General features: G+C 38.2%; 2 protein-coding genes across 2 annotated transcripts in view; one reads left to right on the top strand and one right to left on the bottom strand.

Annotated features, from left to right (window-relative positions):
- Positions 1-7,433, top strand: part of RFC1 (replication factor C subunit 1) — a 78,210-nt gene extending 70,777 nt beyond the window's left edge. The window contains exons 22-25 of the mRNA XM_059382646.1: positions 198-343; positions 3,162-3,375; positions 4,530-4,721; positions 5,677-7,433. Coding sequence (XP_059238629.1) covers positions 198-343; positions 3,162-3,375; positions 4,530-4,721; positions 5,677-5,760 — 636 coding nt within the window. The 3' untranslated portion in view covers positions 5,761-7,433. The remainder of the gene's footprint in view (positions 1-197; positions 344-3,161; positions 3,376-4,529; positions 4,722-5,676) is intronic.
- An 874-nt stretch (positions 7,434-8,307) lies between these two features.
- WDR19 (WD repeat domain 19) overlaps positions 8,308-15,895 on the bottom strand; it is a 99,348-nt gene continuing 91,760 nt past the window's right edge. Inside the window, exon 37 of the mRNA XM_059382634.1 lies at positions 8,308-8,610. The gene's annotated coding sequence lies outside the window, so the exon portion shown is untranslated. The remainder of the gene's footprint in view (positions 8,611-15,895) is intronic.

Below are 15,895 nucleotides of genomic sequence, written 5' to 3'. Positions count from 1 at the left end.
CTCTCTGAGGGCCAGGACATGTTTTGGACTGATCCGCTGTTCCTCAGACAGAAGAGAGACAGAGGGAAAGGGTCTGATGTTCTGGAATTGGGTACCCGGGACAGTATTGCTTTGTTTGCTCAAGACTCCTTGGAAGCCAGTAGCGTAGGAAGCAACGTTGCACTGAATTCAGTGGACTGCAATTGATTTTTTTTCAGGCCATTTATGCCAGTGTTCTTCCTGGAGAGTTAATGAGGGGGTACATGACCCAGTTTCCTACCTTTCCAAGCTGGTTGGGGCGGCACTCATCTACCGGCAAACACGATCGTATTGTGCAGGACCTAGCACTGCACATGAGTCTCAGGTAAGTGGTGTTAGTCTGGGTCTGGCATTTTCTCAGCGTAGCATATTTAGTCTTTATCCAGTGAGGATAGCATAAGTCAAAAGATTGGTGTTTTAGTTTTGATTTTATTGCTAACTAGATAAATGGTCCTGGATAAGTTCCTTATATTTTGTCGGCCTGGGTTTTATTATCTATAATCCATATAATACTTGTTTATCACTTAAAGGGATACTTTGGAGAATAAGCCCAGTTGGTAGATAATCTATAACTTTAAGATTAAGTTTAAAACTACATAAATCTGAGGTAGTGCTACCATTTATCATTATGACTGTGCCCATTACTAGTAGGCATACAGAATGTCTCAGCTTCCAAATAATTTAATAGGCAAAAGGGAACTGTTTAAATAAATGGACTAGTTTTTAGCTATCCTAGTAGTAGGCCGACCGAGTCATTTAGGATAGGGGACATAGTTCAGCATATGAGAACAGGAGGCAGACATGCAGATGATTGAAAGTCAGTGTGCTTGGAGAAGTTTAATGAAGTCCAAAACCTCTTATTTGGTACAGTGTTGTTAAAGTTCAGAAACTTAGAGAATGTGCATGCATATAAGTATTAAGTGAACTTTAGGAACTTATTTTTAACCATGAAGAACTTGAGCAGTCTTATTTCTCTTTCTGATCTCTGGAGGGGATGTTAACATTGGTCCACTCAGAACTTTTGTTTGAAGCTGAACTGAAATTTCTTTCTTCTATTCCTGTAAAATTCTACTTCCTACTTTGTGCCCTCTTTCTAGTCTATGGTTTGGGTCTTTTTTTGGGCAACTCTTGTATTCATTTCCTATTGTTCCTATAACAAATTACCTGAACTTAATGGTTTAAAATGACATGAAATTATTGCCATCTTAAGATGCAAAGAATATCCTGGATTATAGGGCAAGCCCAGTGTAATTACAAGGGTCTTTACCAAAAAGAAAAAAGGGAGGCAGCCATATCAAGCCACAGAGAGAAAGACATTTTAAGATGTTAATTGTTGGTTTTGAAGATGGGAAAAGAGACCATGAACCAAGGGATATCCGTGGTCTCTAGAAATTAGAAAGGGTTGCATTTCCCACTGCTCTACTCATTGCTCAAGGGGGAGGCCAGGCTCTGAGCTCTTTTCCTCCTCCCTGCCCTCTGCTTTTTAAAAAGGTGATGCATCCCTGTGCCCTGCGGGTATCCACCTTTGACTCCCTCTCTGTATTCATGTAGATTGTGGGCACTGGACTTCGAGATTTTTTGCGGCTGTGCTTTTGTATGTCTGTCCCCTTCTCCCATTAGACCAAACATTTCTGGTGGGAGGTAGACCTGCCCATCCAGCATGTAAAATTGGGTCAGTAAATGTTCCTTAATGAATCACGTATACGAGATTGTCATCAGCAGAGTATATCTATAGTGAATTTCACAATTTTTAAAGTAAATTAGGACCTTCTTATTTAACTTTTCGAGCAATTAAGTCATTGAATTTTCATAGATCTCAGTTTCTCTTTATCTTTAAAGTGGAAGTGCGATTTTATTATTAGTACTTGTTGGGGTTACAGATGCCTTCGAGAATCTGGAAAGCTCTTTGATCTTTATTACTCCCAATTGTGCTAATGCACAAATAATGCTAGGGGAATTACAGTTTTCTGAGGTTAAGAACCCTTGATTTAGGAACACTAGATGGTTCCTTTAGACTTCTCTAGAGTTGACTTTTCTGTGATTCTAAATAGAAGATAACAGTAATGGAACAAAGTAAGAGAACACTTTTGACAAAGGTTTCATGATTTTCTTAGGCACCGTGGTTTAGGGCTCATATTTGTCTTCAAGCACTAGTTGTGCTTGACAATGGAAGACTGAATCTTGAGGAAATGGATGAATTTAAAATAAGAGGGGTTTTTTTGGTTCTTTGTCTAGATTGTAAAACAGTTGGGGGCAGGGTTCTAGATTTCAAATCAAGAGAACTATTGAGACTCAGTTACCTGAAGACAAGAGCAGGACCATGAATAATTTTAACATTTTTATGGGTTCTGAAGCCCAGGAACCTCTGAGGTTTCTTGTTTGGATTATGCACACATATAATTGCCTCATTTGATGATGGAGGCAGCTGGATTGGAAAGATTTTGATTGGAAGCATTTTGTTTTGTTCATCTATCTTCTGTCTTTACGTGACAATATTTAAGAGCAAGAGAGAAAATCATTTCATAATAACATTGTGGTTCGCAGCAGACTTTTTCCTGAAGCCTTCCCCTCACAAGTGTGGACCACCTTGTGATTATACAGGGACATTTTCTGCAGTTTTCTTAGTTTGGGGAAGGCCCTGCTCTAGAACTTAAAGATTTCAGAGTAACTGTATTAGGAAATATGAGGGAAATATTTATGTGTAATTTTGCCTGTTAGAATTAAAGATCAAAAGGTGTAACAGACCCTCTTGGAGGAAGTTGCAGTGGAACTTGAGGTAGGAAATCTCACTGCCTTTTACTGATGTTTTTAATATTTGGAACTGGAATGAGTAATCTTTGGCTTAGTTAAGTCTGAGCATATAGAAGTCTTGTGCTGCCCAGGCTTTGAGAGTAGGTTGGAAATGGAACCCACATTTGTGTTTTTCATTCACTAATCCAGATAAGTAGAAAATTTACTCCCTTTGAGCACACTGGTGTGTCCATTATCCTGATGGTGTAGTGCTAGGCTTTCTCTATCAGCTGTTAAATGGTAGACATGACATTGGGCATTAATAATAGCGGATTGATCTTCAGCATACTGTGGCTTGAGTTGGTGGTAGTTTGCCACTGACTACAGTTATGTCTCTCTTGTTTTGGCTTAAGAACTTACTCCAGCAAAAGGACTATAAACATGGATTACCTGTCCCATATAAGGGATGCACTTGTACAGCCCTTGACCTCACAAGGGGTAGAAGGAGTACAGGATGTCATTGCTCTTATGGACGCCTACTACTTGATGAAAGAAGACTTTGAGAATATCATGGAAATTAGCAACTGGGGAGGCAAACCTAGTCCCTTCTCCAAGCTGGATCCCAAGGTAAATTATGTAACCCACTGGTTCTCCATCACTTTGTAATTACCAGGTTTGTAGTAGAAGTGTTTCAGAAATGTTGTAGGTGCTTTAAAATGGTTTAATTTTTTCCCCTTTAAATGCTTTTCCTTCTTATGGCCTAGGCTTTCCAAAGATTCTGTTTGAGTGCAGTATTAAGAATGGAGTTCTGGATTTGACCTTAACGATTTGTAGTTTTAGCATTGCTTTACATTGAGTGGAAAAGCAAGACATGAAATCTAGAGAAGCAAATATAAATGTATTCCTTGTAAAAATGATGAGCCTGGGGAAGTAAGTCAGGTGGTGGTAATATATTATGAAAAGAAAGATGTGTTTATTGGCTGAGGATTTTTTATACTTCTTCTTAGTCTGCCTAATCTGTGAATTTAGTGTTTATTATAGTTATAATAGTTATACTTTATAATGAGCATGAAAAAATTAAAATGACATAACATGAATTTGTAATATCTACTACCTCACACTCTGCCTATTTCTTTGGTGCCATTTTAGAAGATAAATATTCTCTGTGGCTTGCCTTCTCTAGAATTTTGATCTGACTTTATGGTTATGGGTAAATTCTCCCAGGAGACCACCACTGTTAGAATTCAAGGACTAATTCTACAACTATGTTTAGAAGCTTCAAGTTAGGGCTTTTCAAGTTAGTTAGTAGTTTTAATTAACCATTATTATTATGATAAAGTTAGTATTTTTAAATAACCATTATTATTATGATAAAGGTAATTTATGTATTTTGTGGAAGGTAATTTATGTATTTTGTGGTACCTAAGGGCCAACTTTAACTTGGACCATATTCTAAGTCTTTTTGATTTATTGATTCACTGTACCTCTTACTTTGTAGAACAGTGGAATGCACGGTTAAATCTCACAAGTTAAATTTCTCTCTTTTTGCCTGCCTAATGTTCCCAAATACTGGTTCTTATTTTTGACTCACGGGCTCTGTTAAGAATGTCATGGAAATTAATAGAACTTCACCACAGAAAAATGTGCAGAAATACACTTAAATGTACATATATAATATTTTGCAGAATGTTTTAAGGATCTTGCAGGATCTCACAAAACCTTTAGTTTAAAAGGATTTTTTGGCCCTTATATTTTTAACAGCCTCTATTCCTTTCCCATAGGTGAAAGCAGCCTTCACGAGAACTTACAATAAGGAAGTCCACCTCATTCCATATTCCCTTCAGGCTGTAAAGACACCCAGACACAGTACAGGCCCCGCGCTGGATTCTGAATACAATGAAGAGTTAAATGAAGATGACTCTCAATCTGATGAGAAAGACCAAGACTCTATGGAAACTGATGCAATGATCAAGGTAGTATTTTAAGCTACAGACAGGAAATGCCATGATACTCCCTCAATAGTTTTATCCTTTCTTATGTACAACTTGCCTTCTGAAATCATTCAGGGCCTGTTTTAAGTTTTTAGGTTCATCACATTGAGGGTGGAGAAAGGTATAGATTTTATTCTTATAAATAGCTGCTTATAATAGTGGAAGAAAGCAAGAAAATAGGCCATCATATTGATGGTCATATGCTATTTTAGAAAAAGTACCATTTTTGTTGGTACATTGGTGTGTTTTACAATAGACATATTTTTACAGTTGCATTAAGAGAAACATTTTCATGAAACTGTCTCTCCTGTAATTTGTGTTTTGCTATAGCCATCGAACTGCCTATAGAAGTTTCTCAGGATGAAACAATCTTGTCTTGTGCTAGGAAAGATTAAAACCATTTATAGTATCTGCCCACCGTTAACCACTGGCTAAGGCAAAGGAATCTAGTCTCTGTTCTTTTCTGTCCTTAGTATGTGTCATTCTGTCCTTCATTTCTGTTTTGTATATGCAGGGGAAGGAAAAGCGGCCTTCTCCAGTGTAGCTCTTTAGTCTTCCATAGACATAAGATTGTCTCCCTCTCTCCTCTTCTCAAACTGACGGGAAATTCCTCTTTAAAACATTACCTTATTAGTAAATTATGTCCTGCTTATTTTGTCTTCCCTAAATGTACCTATCTCCTAAATCCAAGACACTGTGTGCCTGGGGAACATATCTTAGTTGTAGATTCTAAACAGCTTTTCAGTAGTCAAAGGCCCCAACTAGCCCAGTTGTTGCTTCAAAGCAAGCTCATCAGGTGTAGTGGTAGTTGAAGGATGCTTGCAACCTTTCTTTTTATTAAGTTGCAGGTAAAGATTTGCTTCATTGTAGAAATTGACTTACTTCACTGCCTCAAATACAGCTATTAACTATTTTGTGCATTCTTCTCTCCCAACAGAAAAAGACAAAATCTTCAAAGCCTTCAAAATCAGAAAAAGATAAGGAGTCCAGAAAAGGAAAAGGAAAAAGTTCAAAGAAATGAAACTGTTTTCCACTACTGACAGCCACTTTTTACTTGCCCCGTTGACCAGTCTAGCTTGTCTAGATAATGCCTTGTTTTTTCCAAAGGAATCATATTTTAGCATAATGGGGCAACTCCGTGGTCCCATTATAAATAAATGGTGGTACAGCTAGAGGGATGTAACCAGTAGGCTAACATACACCTCTTATAGAGGTTGATAGGACTGCTTGGGTCCTCCACTGTCCCCTGTCAATCTAATTAGATTGTGCTTCAAATTGTGTATAATCAGAATCTGCATGTGGGCTTTGGAGTCAGATTTTAGGTAACAATAATATGCCTGGGAACATTGGTACTAAGGCGATTTTTGTAGGCTTAAGAATTTATCCTAATGGCCTTTATAGGACCAATGCCAATTTTTTTTAAAAAGGTAGTTACTATGCTGTGGTGAAATTTTGTAAATAAATCATAATACAAAACTGTCACCACCTAGAGCTGGTATTCTTTGTATATTGTCAAATATCATACAAAATATAAATTAGGAATAAAAATGTTCCACGCGACATATGTGCAAATTCTTAAAATGTCATCTTGTACAGTAAAATAATATGTTGGTATATTACATTCCTTATTAGTTTGCAAATGATTGGGTAAAAAGCGAACTCTGTTCCTCACTAACCAGCTGTGTGAAGCAGAACTTCGGCAGTTGGACAGTCAGAACTCTCATTCCTAACCTAAGTAAGTCTGTGAATGCTGGCGGGATCTCTGTCACGAACAGCAGGTCATGGAGAGGCCCCTGTGGCATCACTGGAGGGGATGGGGGACTGTAAGCCACATTTTCAGCCTTCCAGAGTCTCAGCTCATCAGGTTTAAGCCAGTAGGGTATAGGCCGGGTCAGGATCTCAGTCTCACTCTGCCTTGGGACAAAATGGATGCTGGCTTTCGTTACTTTTCCTCTGGGAGGTCTGGTTCTGCCCTGTGAGCGATTGTACAGATCGTACTGGAATTTTGGATGGTCCCTGTAACTGTACTTGCAGAGTGGCTCTGAGGCCGTGGAAGTAGCCTGGAGTTTAGTTGTCTAGCTCTTTTGGAATTTTGTCAGTAAATGCTCAGAGGTATGTGCTAAAAGGCATGTAAAATTAGGATACCATTTCCTCCCTTTGAGTAATTGACAGTCTTACTTGGGAGGTGAGACATAAAGTTCTTGAGACATTTAAAGTGTATTTACAAATGTGAAAAATGTCTTTCCTGTAGCCCGACTTCATTATGGGAATTAAACGTTGCCTTTGGCCTTGCCCCTCTCTGTGAAGGCCCAGCTGGAAATGTCTGCTTCAGCGAAGAGCTCCTCGATTGATGACTAACTCACTTCACCAGTGGGGTGAGCAGGGCTTGCTTTCACACATTCTCCTGTTTCTCTTGCTTTCTGATACGAAAGTCATGCTGCCTACTTGTTTTTTACTCTCCAAGAAAGGGGCTGTAAGCTCCTTGCAGCCAGAACAAGGAGTATGAATTTACTTGTAAATTATGATTTTGTTATTAATTCTAAATGCTCTATGATTGGCATAATCAGTGTATGAGATAAATAAATTTTAGAATTAGAGATTATAAACCTGCTCTTTAAAATAGGACAACATGGATCTGCTGGAGCTTTGTGACGCCACGTGGCTTTGCAGAATAAAACGGCATACTTCTTTTCAGATCTGTTGTGTCTTGGCCTTTTCGGAAGCTGTAACAAACTACTGTGCTTTCTCCTCCATCCTGTTAAGTGTTTGCGGTCCATTACTGCAGCAACATTATTGGCCTCTTGAAGTTATTAACAAGGAGCAGTATTGTTGTATCTTCCTAAGTATGTTCTGGTGTAATTATGCTTATCAGTGAATGTTTTAAGCCGATAACTCTCCCAACTATGGTGTGCTTTACTCACACAAATCCCACAGTGCCTTTGGCTCTTATTCCTTTAACTTTACAACATCTTTCCAGTGATAATAGGAAAATAAGAGGATGATAGGTGGGTTTAATGACAGTGACTTGTATCACTTATTCCCTAGCCAGGCTTTGCCGGAAGAAGATCAGATCATAAAGTTGGAGGCATCATGTATGTGGATGATTGGATGCAGGAAGACATGATTAGGTATTAGTACCTAATACCATAGGCCGGCAGGTACACTTGTAATACTAAGGATGCTGGTGGCTATACGGTAAGATCCTCTCATATGAAACATTCAAAGTTAGGCTCTCGGACTAACTGCCAGCTGCCCACACTTTGGAGACATTGGCTTTGGATGACAGGGAAGCATATACTGATGCAGGAAAAATATGAGGTGTGTGTGATATGGGGAAGATTTTGAAAAATGTACGTCTTCAGGGGCAGTCAGATGATTTAATTTTGTGAAAGGAATTAACACAGATATAAAAGCTTACGGTTTATAGTTTCATTCTTTTAAATTGGTGTTTTTATTCTAAGACTGATTCTACTAAACTTCTCATTTCAGACTTTTAAGTGTTAATGTCTGTGCTGCCCGAACTTCACAATGCTATCTCCCTTTAAATCCAGGAAAAACATTACAAATATCTAATGAATGATTTTATTTTAAAGGAGACACTTCAAAATATAAAAGTTATCAAAAAGTTGAATATTTACAGTTCCACCATAGGCTACTATTAACAGTGCAGAGCATATAATATGTAACTTGAAGAAGAACTCGATGAAGTATAATCAACAGCAAGGTTACATGTCACTGTTTTGCCATTCTACAATGGCAACTGTACAATGTCTGTGACCTGAAGAGTCTTTCTTTTTTCTGTATCCAGAAACCACCAGGGTAGAAACTTTGCCTCCTGTGGAAAAGTGGTATCTTTTCAGGAACATTGTATCTAGAAAAGACAAACCCCACATCTTTAGAAGTGTTTCAAATGACTGGCATGCACTAATAAAGCCAAGCTGTGCTACAAAAATTTTTGCTCATTTCTGGAATGTGGAGCAATGACTATTCAAATTAGAAACCTCCGGTCTGTAATCAGTATTGAGTTTAAATCTTGGCTTTGACTCAAAGGGTACAGGCAAACTGTTGAACTATTATAAAGTGAGGGTGATGATAATAGTTTCTTTACTGGGAAAAATGGGAAAATGCAGGGTAAGCACTCAGCACTCTGTGAAGATTTTCCTGAAACTAAATGGTCATTAATGGTTCCTTGTCTAAAGGGAGTCAGTGAGGGGCACCTGGGTGGCTCAATTGTTAAGCCTCTGCCTTCAGCTCGGGTCATGATCTCAGGGTCCTGGGATTGAGCCCCGCATCGGGCTTCCTGCTCAGCAGGAAGCCTGTCTCCTCCCCCCTCGGTCCCCCCCGCTTGTGTTCCCACTCTCACTGTGTCTCTCTCTGTCAATAAATAAATAAATAAATAAAATCTTAAAAATAACATAAGATAAAAGGAGTCAGTGAACAGTAGCCTCAACCACTATTCATTGTTCAAGAAGACATTTATAGTAACTTTTTCAAAAGATGGTGCATAATCATAACTTACTGGAGCACATCTGCAAGTATATAGGAACTGTGGGATTAAGCCTCTACTTTAGTGCAGGGATAGTGTTTGGAGAGAGTCTATGTAGGATTATTAAAAACATGAACAAGATTCTCCTTTGGCAGAATCGTAGATTATCCTCCTGCAGATAATAGTTACAAACTCGGGACAAAATACAACTATTCAAAGGTATTGGAAGAGCAACCAAAAGCTGGCAGAAATTGGAAAGGTGTCAATTCTTGAAGGAAGAGAAGTCCACTGGGTAAGATTCATCTTCCTGTGTGTTTGACCTGAGGGTAAGTCCATGAGGACAGAGAAGTCATAGTCTTCTAGCTCAGAGAGAATAGAATTTGGGCCTGGTGGAACTACTGAAGTGATAGGGATAATACCCTGAAAAGGGTACTGCCCCCCAAATCTGCATATAAACTCCATGTAAACCCTTGAACTTCACAAGCTTAGAAGAGACTTTTATGCTGGACTGGAAGCACAGTTCCATGTTGAAAGGAATGCCATTAGAAATGCCAGTTAGAAAACTGAGGGCAGCATCTAGGATTCAAGGGCTTCAGTACTCTGATGGTAAGAATGGAATTCCGCCAATAAACACACTGGACAAGAGTCTCACATTGGACTGCAGGTCCAACGAACTGCAGCCTTGTGAGATCCTGAACAGAAGACTGCTAAGCCATGCCTGTATTACTGATCCACGGAAATTGTGAGATAGGTTCTGGTTCAAGATGGCAATGCAGGAAGATCCTGAACTACCTCTTCCCATGGACACAGTGCATCTACAGCTGCATATGGAACAAGATCCTAAAAACTAGCTAAGTAACTCCTGCACATCAGGTGAACAAGAAAAAAATTCACAGCAAAATGGGTCGGAGAGGGTGAGGAAATCTTGCTGTAAACCCCACCCCAGCATGATGACACAACCAGGAGGGAATTCAATAGCTCCTAGCTTCTCCCTGAGGAGTAAAGGGTTTGGACCCCACATTTGGTGCCTGACTTTTAAGACTTCCACCCGAGAGATGGGCCTCCAAAATCTCTAGCTTTAAAAGGCAACAGGCCTTGAATTCACAAGAACTAAAAGGATATGGCAAACTAAAAAACAGTTCAAAATGAGATCACATGGACCCACCGTGGCTAATCCCCCAGGGCCCAGATCAGAGGCAGCAGAGTGGAACGCACCCTGTCTGTGAAAAAGGCCTATTGTCTTAAAAGCTTTGGCCTGAGAGGCAGGCTCCTAATTTAACATATACTGAGGGGCCAACTACAACACTCTGCTGAGACTGTGGAGGCTAGCAAGCACCATCTTCGTGTTCTTTCTCTGCCTTGTGCCAGATGGCCAATATCTCTCAAAAAGGAGCTTGTGCACAAGCTTGTCAAGGGATACACGATAATCACCTAGCTCTGGTGGCGAGCAGAGCTTTACATTTGCAAGTCCTAACTAGATTGTCACAAACAAACCATTCTTAACCAGCTAGGCTTTCAGTGCTTAATGCAGAAGCAGCAGACAGAAATGCCCAGTCTTTATGAAAGAGGCTTATTTGCTTAATAACTGTGGTCTGAAGGTTCAGCTTTCAATCAGTCTGCATCTAGGTGCTGACAGATTTCCCCCTTCAGGATACTGACACGTCTTGGCATACTCCTCAACTACTGGGAGCAACAAAGAAAGAAGAACCAGGGCAGTGTTGAATGGTTAGGCTGGGAGAGGTGGCTGTTTTAGCTAATGCTTAGAAACCAACACAGAGTCAATGAAAATGAGGAAATAGAAGAATATGTTCCAAACCAAAAAACTGGTAAAACCTCAGAAAAAGACCTTAATAAAATGGAGATAAGTGATTTACATGATAAAAAGTTTACAATAATGGTCATAAAAATAATTCATGAACAAAGTGAAGAAAGTACTAAACAAATCACAGACTCAAATACAACTACTGAACTGGTTAATACAATAAAAAGGTTCAATAGCAGGCTAAATGAACAGAAAGGATCAATGAATCTGAACACAGGCCCATGGAACTCATCAGCACAGCAAAAAGATAAATGCATGAAAAAAGTGATTATCGTTTAAAGGATTTATAGGATAACATCAACCAATATTCCCAATATGAGGGTCCCAAAAGAGAGGAGAAAGTCTGAAAACTTGGGGAAGGAAACAGATAACCAGATCCAGGAAACCCAGAGTTCCAAACAAGATGAATCCAGAGACCCACACCAAGACACGTTATAATTAAATTGCTAAAAGCTAAAGGAGAGAAGCCACTTGTTACATACAAGGGAACCCCTGTAAGATCATCAGCAACTTTTTCAGTAGAAACCTTTGGAGACTAGAAGACAGTGGCATGACCTATTCAAACTGCTGTGAAAGAAATGTGAAACAAGAATATTCTACCAGGCAGTACTGTCCTTTGGAACTGAAAGAGAGTTTTCCAGACAAAGAAGAGCTAAAGGAGTTCATCACAGACCAGCCTTACAGGAAATGTTAAAGGTGGTTTAAGCTGGAAGTGCTGGTTAATAGAGGGAGACATAAGAAAGTTATAAATCTGAATGTTTAAAGGTTAATTTGTTAGTTCAGAATAATCTTATAATGGTGGTGGGTTAATCACTTACAAAAGTATTAAAAATAACCATCATGACAATAATTTAATGGACACTCAAGATGCAGACATACAAACTGACATCAAAAATAGAATGGGGGATAAAAATGTAGAGCCTCAGAATTTGTTATCAACTTAAAATAGGTTTAATGTAATCCTCATGGTATCCACAAAACAAAAATCTACAGTAGATACACAAAGGATAAAAGGAATCTAAGCATACCACTATGGAAAGTCATTTAAATCATAAAAAGAGCAAGAGAAGAAGGAAAGGACAATGGACTTACTCCCATTTTTATTGTTTTCTGGGCTATTTTGTAAGTCTGTATCTGTTGATAATTACTTTATATGCAAACTCGCTAAAATCCTCTGATCAAGAATGGCTAAATGGATTAAAAAGCAATATCCATCTATCCTGCTGCTGAGAAGAGACTTAGTTTTAAGGAAACAGGCTGAAAGTGAAGGAATGGAAAATATTTCAGGCTAATTGAAATCAAAAGAAATCTGGAATAACTTTACTTATATCAGACAAAAAGGATTTTAAAGACTATAATAAGAGACAAAGAAGGTCATTATACAATGATAGATCAACACAAAAGTAGATACAACATTTGTAAGTATGCATCCAACATAGAAGCATCTAAAGATACAAAGCAAAAATTAAGGTCTAAAGGGAGAACTAGCAATATTGTAAGAGTAGGGGACAGAGAATGGACAAAGCATCCAGATAGGAAATCAGTATAAGGAAACACCACACTTAACAGACATTTACAGTGCATTTCATCCAAAAGCAGAATATACAGAGTTAAGCACACATGAAACATTCACCAGGACAGATCACAAGTTAGGCTATGAAAATAAGTCAATAAATTCAAGAAGACTGAGCATCTTTTCTATCCACAATCGTATGGAACTAGAAGTTATTTATAAGAAGAAAACTGGAAAATTAAAAAATATGTGGAGATTCAACAACATGATATGGAACAACCAGTGAGTCAGAGAAGAAATCAAAAGAAAAAATATCTTGAGACAAATGAAAATGGGAAGACAATATACCAAAACTTAAGGGAGGTAACAAAAGCAGTTCTGAGAGAGAAACTCCTAGCAATTAGTGCCTACATCAAGAAACAAGAAAGATCTCAAATTAAACATACTTAACTTTATACCTCAAGGAACTAGAAAGAGAAGAACAAGCTAAGCCTAAAGTTAATAGAAAGAAAGAAAATAACAAAGCAGAAATAAAGGAAAGAGACTAAAAAGAACAATAAAACTAAGAGCTGGTTAAGGAAAATAGATAAACCTTTAGCTAGACTCACCAAGAGAAAAGAAGGACTCAAACAAATGAAAGAAGAGATAGTATATTGGATAACACAAATACAAAAGATCATAAAAGACTACTATGAAAAGTGCTCCATATCACTCTGCATCAGGGAAATACAAATCAAAACCACAATGAGGTATCACCTCACACCAGTCAGAATGGCTAAAAATAACAATTCAGGAAATGACAGATGCTGGCGAGGATGCGGAGAAAGGGGAACCCTCCTACAGTGTTGGTGGGAATGCAAGCTGGTGTAAGCACTCTGAAAAACAGCGTGGAGGTTCCTCAAAATGTTGAAAATAGAACTACCCTATGACCCAGCAATTGCACTACTGGGTATTTACCCTCAAGACACAAACGTAGTGATCCGAAGGGGCATGTGCACCCAAATGTGTATAGCAGCAATGTCTATAATAGCCAAACTATGGAAAGAACCTAGATGTCCATCAACAGATGAATGGATAAAGAAGATGTGGTACATATACACAATGGAATACTATGCAGCCATCAAAAGAAATGAAATCTTGCCATTTGTGAAGACGTGGATGGAACTAGAGGGTATCATGCTTAGCGAAATAAGTCAATCAGAGAAAGACAACTATCATATGATCTCCCTGATATGAGGAAGTGGAGATGCCATATGGGGGGTTAAGAGGGTAGGAGAAGAATAAATGAAAGAAGATGGGATTGGGAGGGAGACAAACCATAAGTGACTCTTAAGCTCACAAAACAAACAGGGTTGCTAGGGGGAGGGAGGTTGGGAGAAGGGGGGTGGGGTTATGGACATTGGGGAGGATATGTGCTATGGTGAGTGCTGTGAAGTGTGTAAACCTGGCAATTCACAGACCTGTACCCCTGGGGATAAAAATATCATGTTTATAAAAAATAAAAAAAATTTTAAATTAAAAAAAGAGACTACTATGAACTACTACACAGTGACAAATGAAACAACTTAGAAAAGAAATGGAATATGCCTAGAAACATACAACCTTATAAGACTGAATCATGAAGAAACAGAAAACTGAGCAGACTAGTTACTAGCAAGGAAATTGAATCTATAATGGAAAAAACCTCCCAGCAAACAAAAGTCTAAGACCAGATGGCTTTTCTGGTGAATTTTACCAACATTTAAAGGATTCATACCAGTCCTTCTCAAACTCTTCCAAAAAAACAGAAGAGGAGGGAACACTTCCAAACTCATTTTATGTGCTAGCATTAGTCAGCTACCAAAACCAGACAAAGGATATCACAATAAAGTTCTAGGCCAATATCCCTGATGAATATAGATGCAAAAATCCCAAGCAATCTATTAGCAAACCAGATTCAACAATACATTAAAGGGATCATAGACCATGACCAACTGGATTTTATTCCAGGGATGCAAGGATAGTCTAACATTCACACACCAATCAGTGTGATATACCACATTAAGAAAATGAAGAATAAAAATTACATGATCACTCAGTAGATACAGAAAAAGCATTTTAACAGTATTCAACATCCACTTAATGATTAATAACAACAACAACAACAACAACAAAACTTCACCAAAGTGGGTGTAGAGGAAACATACCTCAACGTAATAAAGGCCATATAAGACAAGCCCACAGCTATCATCCTCCTCAATGGTTAAAAGCTTAAAAGCTTTTCCTCTAAGATCAGAATGAAGATAAGGATGCCTACTCTTACCACTTTTAATTAAACATAGTACTTGGAGTCCTGGCCAGAGTAGTTAGGCAAGAAAAAGAAAGAAAAGGCATCCAAATTGGAACGGAAGAAGTTAAAGTATCACTAATTGCAGATGACATGGTATATGTAGAAAACCCCAGAGACCACTAAAAAACTGTTAAAGTCTCTTAAGTGAATTCAGTGAAGTTTTTTCAGGATACAAAATATACAAAAATCTGTTGCATTTCTATACACTAATAATGAGCTATCAGAGATTAAGAAAACAATTCCACTTAAAAACTGCATAAAAAAGAATGAAATACTTATGTGTAAATTTAACCAAGGAGGTGAAAGACCTGTGTGGTGAAAACCAGAAGACACTGGTGAAAGAAATAAAAGAAAAATACATAGATATTCTATGCTCACAGCTTAGAAGAATTAAAGCTGTTAAAGTGTCCATACTACCCAAAATAACCTACAGACTCAATGCAGTTTCTATCAGTTTCCAATGATTTTCACAGAAATAGAATAAACAATCTTAATATTTGTATGGAACCACAAAAGATCCTGAGTAGCTAAAGCAATGCTGAGAAAGAACAGAACTGGAGGTACATTTCCTGAAACTATATTACACAGCTATAGTAATCAAAACAGTATGGTATTGGCATAAAAATAGTCACACAGTAGACAGCAGATGTGAAGATCAAATGGACCAGAATAGAGAGCTCAGAAATAAACCTATGTATATATGGTCAATTTATTTGTGACAAAGGAGCCAAGGGGGGAAAAAATACATATATATGCATGCTAGTGGCCCAGTTTTCCCCACACCACTTAATAAAAAGACTGCAGTCTTTTTAATAAGTGGTTTTTTAATAAGTGGTGTGGAGGAAACTGGGTCACTAGCTCACACCACACACAAAAATCAACTCAAAATGGATTAAAAATTTGAACAGAAAACCTGAAAACATAAAACTCCTAGAAGAAAATGGGGGGTGGGGAGAAAATATAGACGGTAATAAGCTCCTTGACATCAGTCTTTTTTTTTTTTTTT

This window comes from Mustela nigripes, chromosome 1 (assembly GCF_022355385.1).
Source record: "Mustela nigripes isolate SB6536 chromosome 1, MUSNIG.SB6536, whole genome shotgun sequence".
Classification (NCBI taxonomy): domain Eukaryota; kingdom Metazoa; phylum Chordata; class Mammalia; order Carnivora; family Mustelidae; genus Mustela; species Mustela nigripes.
This window is presented reverse-complemented; position numbering and strand designations above follow the sequence as displayed.